Source organism: Carassius carassius, chromosome 4, assembly GCF_963082965.1.
Source record: "Carassius carassius chromosome 4, fCarCar2.1, whole genome shotgun sequence".
Taxonomy (NCBI): Eukaryota; Metazoa; Chordata; class Actinopteri; order Cypriniformes; family Cyprinidae; genus Carassius; species Carassius carassius.
The window spans coordinates 41,211,458-41,227,539 of record NC_081758.1 but is presented as its reverse complement, the minus strand read 5'-3'; the positions used below and the strand labels follow the sequence as shown (position 1 = coordinate 41,227,539).

The following is a 16,082-nucleotide window of genomic DNA, read 5'->3' as shown; positions in this document are numbered from 1 at the left end:
TTAACGGTTAGTAACTAACTAACTGTGTGTGTGTTTGCTTTACTGTGTGTTGCTATCATCAACATCCTCATAAGAACAATAATAGAGCCTTGAATACTGGTTGATGCATTAAACCTGTGTGTATCGTCCTAAACTTATTAAATGAATGATTTCAGTTTGACTTTTTGTAAGAAGCTCTGTGGATAGGACATATTTGTTTTAATTTCTACACTTCTCTAAATATATTTCCCTCTAAAGCCTTAAATATGAAGTAATAGTTGGACAAATCCTTTTTTCTTTTCTTTTAATGGATCAATTTATTGAACTTTTTTTTGCACAGTTTACTAAACAGAAACATGCAATTTGCAATGTTGGCCTAAAAATGTAATTCGGATCATTTGTAATGTAAATTAGTGAGATCTTATATAGTAGTATAAGAGACTACTGACATCAAATATGTATACATTTTTTCTTTTAATTTATTTTAAAATTATTAAAAAAGACCTCTGACACTAGCTTGCTCTGTTCTTTTTCTATTCCATCTGTTTTCTTTATATTTATTATATTATTTAAAAGCCCTTGGTACGTTTTCTGCGTTTAAGCTAACAGAGACTTGTTATAGCACTTATATATCATTACTCTTTTGTTGTTTTTGATTGCTTCCATATGGTCGCTTTGGATAAGTGTCTGCTAAATGTATAAATAAATATAATCTGTCACTTTATATCGCTTAGTAAAGATTTCACATCATAAAAAAAAGTTAAGAACGAGATGGTGGATGTTTTTACAATTATGTTAAAAGACCTCTGATTTACTAAACATTTTTAATTATCAATCAGACGACTGTCAGTAGGTTGTGAACAGCAGAATTTTCAGCAAAGTTTTAATCATGTAGAAATTTGCATATCAAGAATGATACATTAGGCTTTATAAACTTAAAGGGTTAGTTCACCCAAAATTATGTCATTAATAACTCACCCTCATGTTGTTCCAAACCCGTGAGACCCCCGTTTATCTTCGGAACACAGTTTAAGATATTTTAGATTTAGTCCGAGAGCTCTCAGTCCCTCCATTGAAGCTGTGTGTACGGTCTACTGTCCATGTCCAGAAAGGTAAGAAAAACATCATCAAAGTAGTCCATGTGACATCAGAGGGTCAGTTAGAAATTGTTGAAGCATCGTAAATACATTTTGTTCCAAAAATTATACTTTATTCAGCATTGTCTTCTCTTCCGGGTCTGTTGTGAGTGTGTTCACAACACTGCAGTGGCGTGTTATCTTTGTTATTGGGCGCACCAGAAAACACGTCAGCAGCGTCGTGAACGTGCTCACAACGGACCCGGAAGAGAAGACAATGCTGAATAAAGTATAATTTTTGGAACAAAATGTATTTTGATGCTTCAACAATTTCTAACTGACCCTCTGATGTCACATGGACTACTTTGATGATGTTTTTCTTACCTTTCTGGACATGGACAGTAGACCGTTAACACAGCTTCAATGGAGGGACTGAGAGCTCCCGGACTAAATCTAAAATATCTTAAACTGTGTTCCGAAGATGATCAGGGGTCTTACAGGTTTGGAACAACATGTGGGTGAGTTATTAATGACATAATTTTCATTTTTGGGTGAACTAACCCTTTAATGTATTATGCAAGTCACTGTATGATATTTGTAGCTTAATGCTTAATCATCTGGTCTGTGTTACCCTGCAGGCAGGCATCCATGTCCCACCATGGAGAGGAGAAAATAACCCCAAAAAGAAGGAAAAGAAGACGCTGCATTGCTGAGGAAATCTTCAGCCTCTAACTCCAATCCGGACGGAAAACCGGAGAGTGACAGAGGGGCGAGGGCCAGGTGTTCAGAATGGCTTTTCTCGACAACCCTGCCATCATCCTGGCCCACATACGGCAGTCGCACGTCACCAGCGATGACACCGGGATGTGTGAGATGGTCCTGATCGACCACGACGTGGATCTGGAGAAGTGCCATTCGTCTGCGGTGTCCGCTGGTGGAGGCTCGTCCGGGGGTTCGTTTGGAGACAGCAGCAGTGGAGGAGACGGCCAGACCTGCGATCTCTCTCAGTCTGTCGACATCACCTCCAGCTGGGACTTTGGCATCCGTCGGCGCTCCAACACAGGCAAGTAGCTGTCCGACTCTCAGACTCTCTTCTTTCGGGGCTCTGAATCCAGCTTACTGATGTAGTTGGTACAGGTAAAAACGAAACGCCCAAAACCTTCTCACCCTTGGTTTTAAGATCATTAGATGAGACGAGAAAAGCTAATATTTCCCAGTTGCACTTTATTTTTACATTTGCGCAATTTCCAACATTTTTGTGTGATTACAGCTTTCGGTTAGATTTGTAACGAGAACCGGTTGTGAACCTGTTGTCACAGAAACTTGGAAGGCTTCCCTGTAGCTATTCACCCAAAGTAAAAGTTTAAGGATTAACTTTTAACTCTTAAGTATTAATTAATCACCGCCCAATTTTATTCCCTTAATGTTGTGTCCATTTTTCCGTGTGTTATCAAAAATGGTATTGATTATCTGTATCATTCAAGGCATTGTACTGAAGTTAGAAATTCTAGTTTTGTGTCACCCAGACCAACTTAAAGGAATAGTTCAGCCAAAAATGAAAAGAAGTAGAAAACTTGCTTATACTCAGGCCATTTAAAACGTAGATGAGTTTATTGATTTATGAGAAATGTAGCATTTCATCACTTACTCATCAATGGATGCTCTGCAGTGAATGGGTGCCGTCAGAATGAGTCCAAACAGCTGATAAAAACATCACAATAATCCACAGCACTCCAGTCCATCAGTTAATGTCTTGTTAAGTGGAAAGCTGTGTGTTTGTAAGAATCAAATCCATCAAGATGTTTTTAACTTTAAAACTGTTGGCATTAGATTTTAGATTGTGTATTTTTATTGTTGCTGAATATCTGAACTCATTTGATGACGGGCTGTTGAGGGCCATAAATGCAATTGAGTGCAATTGAAAAAAATGCTTCCTAAATAGAGATCCTTCATAGAATCTGAAAGATTGTTAATGCAATCCTTAAGGAGCCAGAATCTTTAAGTGGAATCTGAATCAGAGCCAGAATCTTTCATTTCCTTATTCCCATCCCTGCTGCTTACTGATTATTATAAACAAGCTGAAAGCATGGAGCAAAGCGAAGCAGAAACTTAGGCTGGACTTAAACACTATGACCTGGTTTCACATTAGTGTTGTCACGGTACCAAAATTTCAGTATTCGGTACCGCTACCAGTGAAAATCCACGGTTCTCGGTACCAATTTCGGTACCAAAGCAAAACACAAACATATGCTAATTAAAAAAAAAATTTTAGCACTAAAAATAAAACCAATGCCATTCTTTATACTTATTTACCATTGTGTTTAAAGATTTTTTACAAGTTATATAATTATGAAAAACAGTAAACAAGTTTCACCCAAATTTAATTTGTCTTTTAATTTATGAAATTTAAACACATTTTATTTTTGGTAAATAAAGAGGATTTGCTATTAAAATTAAAACATGGAAGAAATATTGTGATTTATTTCTTTAAAAAAATAAAGTTTTATAAAATAAATTTCAACAGTAGTAGCAGTATCACTAAATAATAGTAATATTTCTAGCACAATGCCTTTATGTAAAAATTAACTTTTAGGCCTAGTGAATGCATATTTGTCATTTTAACTGAACTTAAGACTGGTGGTGATGCTTAAAATATTTTTGGTCATTGATGGTTTCTGTAAAAAAAAATAGTAATAGATCATATTAATTATTATTCATATTAATTATTATTAAAAGATAATACTACTACTAATTCTACTATCATACCAATGTATATACAATGCACTATGAATTGATGAGCTGCTGGGCTAATTGAATATTAATCACGTTGTCTGCGTTCGGTTAAACTGATTTGCTGAAATCAAAACAGGGACGGTAAGAGATCAGCGCCAGCCAATGAAATTGCCATTTGCGCATTAGCTCCGCCCACTACTGGAGAAACCGGTATGTCTTCTGCTTGTTCGAAAATGAAATTGAATAATTCTAAATGAACTCCATTATTTTGACAGGAGAAGACAACAAAGAATAGTTTACATATAGCGTGTCGATTCAGCGTGGTAAGACTCTCGCTCTCTCTCTTTGCATGTGTGAGAAACAGCGCTATCAGTAAAGCGACGGTGACTCGTGCGCCTTCACAAAGAGTTTACAGAGCATCAAATACAGGTGCGCTGTGCGTCCATTGAGATGAACTGAAAAGTTCAGATCGCTTGATGGAGAGAGAACTCTGAAGCTCAGATGCTGAAATTAATGCAAGCGTCATGCGCTTCAGTCTATGTAGTAAACAAACCCGCACGTCTCTGCCATTCATTAATTCACACAGAGACGCGCAGAACACGGGTTCATATTTTAAACAACTTTTGCGGCTTAACATTTACAGATACTGGTCCATATGGAGATTTGATTAATTTATGCTAACTTTGACAAATTCCATGACTGTCCATATTAAAATGTAAGTTTCATTTTCATGACTGGATTTTGAGATTCCGTCCTCGTTTTCTGCTTCGCGGAAATCATAGCGCTGAACCGGGTTTGAACGGGACCTCGGTACTACCGGTAGGCCTACTTAAAGAAAATTGGTACCGTCACATTTAAATTTTTTTAGTACCGACTTGGTACCGAAGTACCGGGTCTTTTGACAACACTATTTCACAGACAGGGCTTAGGTTAAGCCAGGATTAGGCCATAGGTCAGTTAGGACATTTAAGTAGCTTTTATAAATGTGCCTTAGTTTAAAAATACTACTGATGTGCATCTTGAGACAAATCAGTGGCAGTGACAGATTTTAAGATCAGTCAGTGCAAGTTTCTTTCAATTAAAACAGACCAGACATGCATTTACCTCTGGGAATTTTAAAAAGGAAATTTTACATTGCATTTTGATTACACTACGTACCATTTAAAATGAAATGAATTGTTTCTTTGGGGTAATTTATTTTATTATCTGATTTTTCCTTTTCTGTGATCAAGAGTTAATGGGATTGTGCTTGTTGGCTGGGAATGAATGGTAACTGACTGAAAAAACCGTTTCCATTGCTAAAATAGTTTCTTGTGAAATTGGAGTAATCTTTTGGAATCAGTTGAAAGCTCATCTGATGACGAATGACACATTAAATCTAGTCTTTTGGTATTAATCCTGTTTGAAATCATCAGTACGAACACAGTTTTAAGTGATATTGGACTACTAGAGAGACAAGTGTGTCAGTGTTTTGCTGTAGATACCAGCAATGTTTTACACTAAAATGTTTTTGAGTGAACAAAGAGTAATTTCACAAAATCAAAACTTTTTCACATGGAAAACAGTCCGTTTCCACATTCCACAGGTGAGTTATGCCGATCATATTTTGCTTTGGATACAATATGACAATGTTTTTTTCTCTCTTTCTTTTTTTAATGGGGTTGAAATCCAACTAGGTGCTGCAGACAATGAAACAAAAAAATAAACAAAAGCTGTCACTGGGCCAGTACCTTTTCAAAAGGTACTAATTTGTACGTTTTTGGTTCTAATAGGTATCTTTAAGGTAGTAATATGCACCCTTATAGGGAAAAATGAATAAATAAATACAATTTAGAACATTTAATCAAATTGAGAATATAATATATAGTCAAACCAAAAATTTGTCAGACACCAGATATAGTTTTTGATATTTATTTTTTTAACTAGTGGGTGCAGGACACTATAGTTCATTTATGTGTTTATTAAGTGTTAACCGTTTACTAAAAAGTGTTAAAGTGAACTGTGACTTATTATACCCAAAAATTCTTCATACAATGGATTATCGGTAATATTGCTAAAAATTTGGGACCAAAAATTATTCAGACACTTTGACCTGACCATGTTTTTCTTAAGTGTCTGACATAAAAATTTTTCTGACAAAGTTGAGTTCTTGTCATATTTTATTATAATTAAAACTCTGATAATGTGTGAAACGTTGAAGATGTCTGAATAAATTTTGGTTGGACTGTAAATCGAAAATATAATAAAATTTTGAACGATTACTTTTTGTCAGAATTAGTATATTGTTAAATTTTACATATATATATATTTATATATATACCTGTTACACTGAAAGACAATGGAACATTATTTCATCCACATTTCGACGTTTTATTTTCACAAAAGTTTTTTGAAACAAAAAAATATGCATTTGCCTTTTATTTACCATGATTTTTCTGCATTTAAAATCACTTTTTTAAATTTTATTTGATGTAGCCACGTCTCATATGATATAAATAATTCTAATTAAAAAATTCTGTCTAATTTCATGCTTTCTAAACAAACACTTGAAGTGCACAAATTGGACTAGTTTGAATGTAACATGTTCCAAACACATAAAAAAGCATACCAAACAAAATGCATATGCAGCTTGAAGACTATATTTTACAGTCTACGAGCTGCATATGTGTTTGTCGCAGAATGTTTAGAATGCATTTTTATGTGTTTGGAAAATAAAATATACCATATTTTTCGGACAATAAGTCGCACCTGAGTATAAGTCGCATCAATCCAAAAATACGTCATGATGAGGAAAAAAACATATATAAGTCGCACTGGACTATAAGTCGCATTTATTTAGAACCAACAGAAAACATTACAGTCTACAGCCACAAGAGGGCGCTCTATGTTTTCATTGTAGACTACAGGAGCACTGAGCAGCATACAGCGCCCTCTCGTGGCTGGAGATGGTGATGTTTTCTCTCGGTTCATGTCTCTTAGTTCATTTCTCTTGGTTCATGTCAAATTAATTTTGATAAGTCGCACCTGACTATAAGTCGCAGGACCAGCCAAACTATGAAAAAAAGTGTGACTTATAGTCCGGAAAATATGGTAATGTAGGTCAGCTGTAGACCTCATGAAGTAAATGGAAATGTCTTGTACATCTGTGTAGATATTCTGGTATATCCGCTGACCTGAATGAGTAAGTTGAGAGCGTTGTAACACCATTCAATTTCAGTCTTTTGTTTTCCTTTGTGACGTTTTCATGACATTTAAAAAATTCTCATTACTGTAATGGGGAAAAATATGATATGATACATAAGTATGATATATTATTAAATTAGTTTTGTAAAGTACAAAACTTAAAGTATACATCAAGGTAGTATTTGCTGGACTAGATTTAATAATAATAATAATAATAAAAATGATTATGTAGGGACAGGATTAGCAGCTTTTCTATGTTGCAGTAATGAAGAATGAGGTTTTTTTTGAGGGGGAAATGATTAAATGTCATAATGTCACAAAACAAAAAAAAATATCTATATATATATATTTTAATTTAGAATTGAAATATGATGTGGGCTCTTCTTTGGGAGCTTATTGATGAAGAAAACCAAGACTAATGTAATAGTGAGCCAAGTTTGACATTGATTTGTTATGACAAGCGCTTTAATATTTAAATACATTTCTTTTCTAAGATTTATTATAGATTAAAAGGTATGATAACCCGCTGCACATTTTTTCTCCAGGTGAATCCATCCCTTGTATTTGATAATCACTGTTATAATATGCATGAAAGTGTAACGGGTTCATACCACTGACACTGTTAATAGATCAAGGTCTTTTCATTTAAAGCTCAAAGATTGGAGCGACTGAGGAAAGAACGACAGAACCAGATCAAGTGCAAAAACATCCAGTGGAAAGAGAGAAGCTCGTCTCAATCAGGTACAGCAGCCATACTCAAAAGAGAAGTTTGCTTTCTTTTATTTCTTGTCCTCTGAATATTTTGTCCCTCTATCTTGATTTTTATTTTTATTTTTTGTAGCAGACGACTTGAGCTCACTTTTTGAAAAGAAGGACTTTAAGGACAGGCCCCGGAGCACAGGCAGTAAATCCACCCTCTCGCTGCGGCTCGAACAGTGTCCTCAGCAGCTCAACAACCCCTTCAACGAGTACTCCAAATTTGATGGCAAGGTGAGCACTTTTTTGTCTAGATTTAGTACTTTTCCTCTACAATTACAGACTGGATTATCCTTTAATTCTGAGGTCTTTCAAAGTCAACATGAATTAAACATGTACTTTCTCAATAAATGTCCATGGTCGTGTTGTGCATATTATTCTAACTAAATAAAATATAAGCTTCCATTTGTGATATATATAATTTGACTAGTTAATATATATATATATATATATATATATATATATATATATATATATATTAATTTTTAGATATAATTTCCATATTCCTTTTAATTTTAGTTAAAGATTTAGTATTTTTTGGGTAACATTTTAGAATAAGGTTCCATTAGTTAATGTTAGTTAACTATTTTAGGAAAAATGAACTAAGCAAGAACAATCATTCTACAGCATTTATTAATCTTAGTTAATGTTCATTTCAGATTGTACTAATGCATTATTCAAATCAAAAGTTAACAGTAGTTAATGCACTGTGAATTAACATGAACTAACAATAAATAACTGTATTTTCATGAACTAACATTAACAAAGATTAATAAATACAGTAATAAATGTTTTGTTCATTGTTTGTTCGTTAATTAATGCATTAACTAACATTAACTAATGGAACCTTATTCTCAAGTATTATAGTTTTTGTGTGTGTTTTTACCATTTATAGTATTTATAGTATTCATTATTAATTTTTTTATAGTAATTATGTCTAAAGAGTTTTAAAAGTTGCCCTTTTTATATATATATTTTGTTCTATTTTTCTATTTTATAGATTATTATTGTTTAATATGGTTATTGTTTCAGTCAACTATAAACCTGATCATTATTAATTGGTCATCATGCAAGGCTGAACATTTCCTCTCTTATATGATTAAAAAAGTGTACATGGTCAAGAAATGACTTCCAAACTTAATGTTCAAACCTCACCTTGGTGTCATGCAGTTTTCTCTCCTGTCTCCTTGCGTTAGGATCAGCTCCAGGCTTTAACACCTTCTCAGGAAAGAGGAAGACTTGCCTTTTTAATTTTTTCACAGACACAGTAGTTTGTCATTGTGCATCACTTACAGCCGCCTTTATCACCTGTTCCCCCTTTGGCTCTTTAGATTCATGTTTTTACATTGTTTTCTGTGATGTGAATTTGTCAGGAATGCAATAAGTCTGTTCCACTTCCAATAACATCGTACAATACAACCCAGTTATTTTAATGTTGAGATATTAGCAATATTCTTATTTGCTTATTTTTTTTATTTATTTACCATTGGTAATATTTGTGATTCTGTTCATTTTGAATGTATTTTTATTATTTGATTTTTTTTAAAATCATCTATTATATATATATATATATATATATATATATATATATATATATATATATATATATATATATATATAGATAGATTTATATATAGATTTATAGATTATAAAAATATATAATGTATGATTGTTTATTGCTTTTATCGCTACTTGTAATGACAGTTTAAGATAAAACTAGATTATTTAGAGAATAAAGATCATTAATAAAGTCAGAACGTGACACAAACCAGATTCAAACCTGCACCTACGGAGTGTGCACCAAGGCTCAATATAAATTTTAAATCTATTTTCTCACTTTTTGCTTTGAATTTTGCAGTATCTTTTCCATTTTCTTTCCAGGGTCATGTTGGTACAACGGCAACCAAAAAAATTGACGTCTACCTCTCAATGCAGTCGACCCAAGAAAAGCTTCACCCCATGACGGTGGTCACGATGGCCAATGCTCGGGTCCACGATCTTATTGGGCTCATCTGCTGGCAGTACACCAGTGAGGGACGCGAACCCAAACTCACGTTAGTAAAAAAAAAAGCTTTTTACACATGCATCATATATAAGATGTTGATATCTCCACGTGATCCAGTTCTTGAAGTGTTAAAGTTATCCTAAGTGCATGGCTTGACTCTCCTAATTTTAAAATTTAGGAGAGCATAAACTACTTGAGGGAAGCTTTTCCATAATAAAAAGAAACGAGAAGACATTTAATTTCTAAATATTTGTAAACTGTATTTATTTAATAATTATGTAACTATTTATATTTTAAACATTGACTTAAGTGCCAGATGCATTTTGTGTACACACAAAAAATATGTTATGCGTAAATTGTGATATGCACAATTAAAATTATAATGTTTTAGATGGATGTAAGAATGTAAATCTTTTTACTCCTCACATTTTTATTTAATTAAATCATCGCCTATTGAATTTTAAAACTCATACTATTATTATGGTTAACTAAAACACATTTTTGTAAAAAAGAAAGAAAGAAAAAAAAAAGTTAACTAAAATGAAATACAAAAACGTAAACTTCATGTATTTCAGTTAGTATTTTTATAGCCAAGGCAACATTTTTTATTTTAAATTATTTTCACTTGATGTAATAAAATAATTAAAACTTGAAAATACTAAATACAGAAAGAAAAAAAAAAAAAAAAAAAACTATACAAACTTTTTAAAGAAAAAAAAAAACCAACAAAATTACTAACACTTTAAATAAAATTTTAATGAAAGCAGAAAATATAAAAATAAAACCTAATTCAAAATATTAATGTTTTTTTTAATAATACTGCATTAAGCTATATAGCAATTCCTGATTTCCAGCTCCAAATTTAAGGCCTCTTAAAATTATAAATAAGACTTTTGTTATGCCATTGTTATTATTATAATTTTTTTATGAAATAAAAAATGTATCCTAAATACATTTAACAGTTTGCACACATCTATTTTTTATTCACAAATGCAAGTAAAGTGCTTGCACTGTTGATCCCTGCTTACTGTATACTTGTTTACGGTGCCTTAAATAAAATATGTTTGTTATCAACCTGCTTGAAAAGTGCTGCTCCCCAAGTAATGATCCTTCCCAGAGGCATTTATATTCCTTTCCCATCTACCTCTGCTGTTAATGCAATGCTTGACCTTTCCCAGCAAAGGCAGGGAATCCCCTGGGTTTATTTGTCATCTCCTCATTCAGTACGTCTCCGAGGTTTGCTGACCGAATAGTGCAGGAATTTTCTCCCTGGTACAATATGAAGATTTATACTTCGGTCAGATTGAGGAGAGGGTGACCATTAAAATAGAGAGGAGACCAGAAAAAAAGCAAGATTCCCTCTTTGGTAGCATGGTGCCTCACACAGACAGTCTTGGTGGTTGATGTGAGACCTGATTGGCATATCAATGAGTCTTTCCCCCTGGAGGAGGGTCAGGCTGTTGTGAGGAAGAGATGCGGGACTTGTGTGGGGTTTAAATGAGTCGGCTACCTCCGTTTGGCTCTAGCCATTACTGGAGGCCTTCTGAAAGCTGCTTTTGAGTGAGGATCAAGGTAAAGGGACGCCCCTCTTGAATTCAGAAACAATTCTTTCAAGACGTTCAGATCGCTGTCAAGGTGAGCCAAAAATTTCCCAATAAAATCTCTCTCTCCTATGGTTCTGCCAATCCAGTTTTTGAGTATTTTATTAGCATGAACCCCTTTTACATCTGGTATTCTCATCCAGACACATAATCACATAGGTGTAAATTGATTTAGGATGACACATGGCTTGAATTATCATAAGATTCACACTGCAAGGTCTTCATGACAAACTGCTAGTATGAAGGTTTGGTTTTTGTTAAAGAAATGATAACAGGAATTATTATGATTGCATGCTAAATAATCATTTTAACAGTTTTAAGGAAGAGTATTTTCATCCATGTTTTTTTACCTGTACAATATACTATACTGTATAGTTTTGTTGTGCAGTACTTTATTTTGCCAAAAATTTTTGTTCCAAATTGTTTTCTTTTGATTACATTATAAAATATTTATTACGTTGTTGAAGTTTGTCAGTTCATTTCTTTAGACAATTTTTATGTTAAATCATAGAATGCACGATCCAGAAAAAAATAAGATGATAACAAACTGTCCTCAAATACACACCACAAATCAAAAGACTTCATGACAAACTGCCAAAATAAAAGTTCGGTTTAATGTGAAGAAATTATGACAGCCATATATTACTATTGTACAACCCGAATTCCGGAAAAGTTGGGACGTTTTTTAAATTTGAATAAAATGAAAACTAAAAGACTTTCAAATCACATGAGCCAATATTTTATTCACAATAGAACATAGATAACATAGCAAATGTTTAAACTGAGAAAGTTTAAAATTTTATGCACAAAATGAGCTCATTTCAATTTTGATTTCTGCTACAGGTCTCAAAATAGTTGGGACGGGGCATGTTTACCATGGTGTAGCATCTCCTTTTCTTTTCAAAACAGTTTGAAGACGTCTGGGCATTGAGGCTATGAGTTGCTGGAGTTTTGCTGTTGGAATTTGGTCCCATTCTTGCCTTATATAGATTTCCAGCTGCTGAAGAGTTCGTGGTCGTCTTTGACGTATTTTTCGTTTAATGATGCGCCAAATGTTCTCTATAGGTGAAAGATCTGGACTGCAGGCAGGCCAGGTTAGCACCCGGACTCTTCTACGACGAAGCCATGCTGTTGTTATAGCTGCAGTATGTGGTTTTGCATTGTCCTGCTGAAATAAACAAGGCCTTCCCTGAAATAGACGTTGTTTGGAGGGAAGCATATGTTGCTCTAAAACCTTTATATACCTTTCAGCATTCACAGAGCCTTCCAAAACATGCAAGCTGCCCATACCGTATGCACTTATGCACCCCCATACCATCAGAGATGCTGGCTTTTGAACTGAATGCTGATAACATGCTGGAAGGTCTCCCTCCTCTTTAGCCCGGAGGACACGGTGTCCGTGATTTCCAACAAGAATGTCAAATTTGGACTCGTCTGACCATAAAACACTATTCCACTTTGAAATAGTCCATTTTAAATGAGCCTTGGTCCACAGGACACGACGGCGCTTCTGGACCATGTTCACATATGGCTTCCTTTTTGCATGATAGAGCTTTAGTTGGCATCTGCTGATGGCACGGCGGATTGTGTTTACCGACAGTGGTTTCTGAAAGTATTCCTGGGCCCATTTAGTAATGTCATTGACACAATCATGCCGATGAGTGATGCAGTGTCGTCTGAGAGCCCGAAGACCACGGGCATCCAATAAAGGTCTCCGGCCTTGTCCCTTACGCACAGAGATTTCTCCAGTTTCTCTGAATCTTTTGATGATGTTATGCACTGTAGATGATGAGATTTGCAAAGCCTTTGCAATTTGACGTTGAGGAACATTGTTTTTAAAGTTTTCCACAATTTTTTTATGCAGTCTTTCACAGATTGGAGAGCCTCTGCCCAACTTTACTTCTGAGAGACTCTGCTTCTCTAAGACAAAGCTTTTATAGCTAATCATGTTACAGACCTGATATCAATTAACTTAATTAATCACTAGATGTTCTCCCAGCTGAATCTTTTCAAAACTGCTTGCTTTTTTAGCTATTTGTTGCCCCCGTGCCAACTTTTTTGAGACCTGTAGCAGGCATTAAATTTTAAATGAGCTAATTAAGTGGATAAAAGTGTAAAATTTCTCAGTTTAAACATTTGCTACGTTATCTATGTTCTATTGTGAATAAAATATTGGCTCATGTAATTTGAAATTCCTTTAGTTTTCATTTTATTCAAATTTAAAAAACGTCCCAACTTTTCCGGAATTCGGGTTGTACATTGGAAAGTTTCTTTTGTGTTCGAACCCAATCCCAAACTCACTCCCTGACATTAGATGGCTTTTAATGAAAAACTGAAATACCCTGGTACACATCGAATCCTATTTGATCTGCAATTCCTCTCCATAACAACTCCCTCTTATCAAGATTTTTGTAGTCACTGTCAGGTTTGTCATAAAGCCCTTTTGTTCAACACCAATGAGACTAGCAGCCCTACATTCATCTTGCGTTGATGCATCTTCTTGGTCTACTTACTTCCTCTTCATTGTTGGGTCTCAATGAGTGCTTGGCAAGACCATTTTGTGCTTGAGCGCCACCAAGTCGTGGTTTAATGTAACTTAAGCCACTCCAGGCACATGAACAAAAGTGCCAATCTCATTGGTCGGACAGTTTTTAATGTGGCGCGTCAATCAAAAAAAAAAAAAAAAAAAGAGACAGTTTTTTTTTTTTTTTTTTTTTTAGATTACACTTTTACACCTCGCGTATTGCGTGTCAGTGTACACACTACCTGAGCAGGATCAAGGGTCTGATTAACACTATGAGAGTTAGTCTTTACAGCTCAGGTGTCATAGCAAATTAAAACACCATTGTCCCAGTGCAAAAACCAGCACAGACAATGTCCTCGAGGAATGAAAACTATATCATAAAAACAAAAGCTTAACATGTCTGTGCTGAATGAAACATGGAATAGGCTGCTGTTAGTTTTGTATTTCTGATGGATGATATAAAACAAAGCTCTGGGCAAAAGTAATCTGGAATACGGCCAGCTAATGCTATATATAATGATATAAGAAAAGATTGAACCATGAAAACCAATGAAGTTAACTCTTCCCAGTGCTTCTCTTTTGATTCATACTCATTCTGTGTCAGGCTGCATCCCAACAAACCCTCAATGAATAGCCCCTGTTTAAATGCCCTGACTCATAAATTGTGTCTGGGTGATTTTGTGTGATGTTTCTGTTGTTCTCGTCTAGGGTCGGGAGAGCGACATTGGCCTTTATCACCAAACCAAAGATTTTGAAAGAGTCCTTCAGAAACTCTTTCACACAGACACAAACTAAATACAACACAAGTCTTGGTTTTTACGAAACTTGTAGTTTTGAGAAATTATTTTAATACTTTTTGATTTAATGGTCAGAAGTTATGTCAGTTTTAATTGGTATTAATTATTTATTAATTAAATTACAATAATATTTAAAACGCATGATACTTGTTATATAATTTTCCTTAATGCATATTATATATAAATTACTATACTAATTATAAACAAGCCTGAACTACACCTTGACTCTTATTTTGTAATGTCTAAACTTTACTATTGCCAGCTGTTCATATAAAAGATGAGGGAGAAAAATTATGTTCTCTTATAGACAGTGTATTACAATATAAACGTCATAATTCATCAACACTAGATCTCAAGCAATCGCTTGCCATAAATGCTTGGCTTTCATCAATTGTGAAATGCTTTGAAACTGCTAGTCTGAAGAACGTGTAATAGTGCAGTGTTTTTACTTTCAAAACGTGCAGCTCTCATTTAATCATACGCTTTTGAAGTTTACTAATCACATAATAACCACATTAGACTTAAAATTACAATTGAGATGTTTGTAATGCCATTTAAAATGTTTTATAACCTTAAATGTCAGATTTTTTTAAGGATCTGCAGGGCTTTTTTAATTCACACGTGCTCATAGATACAGTTTACAGTTTGTACACATCTGTTTTTGTCACGGATGCTAGTGAAACACTCTTGCTCTCAAGCCTTTCATATGCTTAGTTGCATAAAAATAGAACAAGCTAATAGGAAAACAGGATTTAACCTTATTGAAATAGGAAACATACTTTCATTATCAACAGTTTGATCTCTCTCTCATTTTCTCCTTTCTTACCTCCACAGTGAAAACGTCAACACTTACTGCCTCCACATCGCTGAGGATGACGGGGAGGTGGACACAGATTTCCCTCCGCTGGACTCCAACGAGCCCATACACAAGTTTGGCTTCAGCACGCTGGCTCTGGTTGAGAAGTATTCCTCTCCTGGACTGGGGCCCAAACAGTCCCTCTTTGTTCGAATGTAAGAAAGCTACTTAACTCTAATTACTTGAGGTGTGCACAAATAGTTGAATATTCGATCTGTAATTATTATTCAAAAAATTAAAACACTTTTCAAATTTTACTATGTTTAGCTTTGCTGGCTGTAAATGCAGGTAATCCATGATAAATCCTCAGCACGCAAGCTATAAGTCAGTTATAACTAAAAGCACTTGTTGGCGCTTTGGAGCGAGTTAACAAGTTGATTGTGTTTGATCAAAGAATGTCGTTGTCTGCCTCGCAAAGTTTGGAATTACTTTGACTAAATGGAATCTTGGAATTCATTGGAATCTTACTAAATGATCTTACAAAATGGAATTACTTTTGGAACCTTATTCACTTTTTTGATTGTTGTCAGACTGAGGGGCCAACTTTCATGTGGATATTATTGTTTTAGTCA

The 16,082-nt window shown here is 34.4% G+C and overlaps 1 protein-coding gene across 2 annotated transcripts in view; it reads left to right on the top strand.

The window, feature by feature from the left end:
• LOC132131692 (target of rapamycin complex 2 subunit MAPKAP1-like) overlaps positions 1–16,082 on the top strand; it is a 35,681-nt gene that overhangs the window by 572 nt on the left and 19,027 nt on the right. Inside the window, exons 2-6 of one of the 2 annotated variants that reach the window (XM_059543769.1) lie at positions 1,694–2,118; positions 7,623–7,712; positions 7,816–7,961; positions 9,609–9,781; positions 15,489–15,665. In XM_059543769.1, coding sequence (XP_059399752.1) covers positions 1,845–2,118; positions 7,623–7,712; positions 7,816–7,961; positions 9,609–9,781; positions 15,489–15,665 — 860 coding nt within the window. In that variant the 5' untranslated portion in view covers positions 1,694–1,844. Of the gene's footprint in view, positions 1–1,693; positions 2,119–7,622; positions 7,713–7,812; positions 7,962–9,608; positions 9,782–15,488; positions 15,666–16,082 lie in introns of both variants that reach the window. The other variant, XM_059543760.1, reaches the window with a different exon arrangement.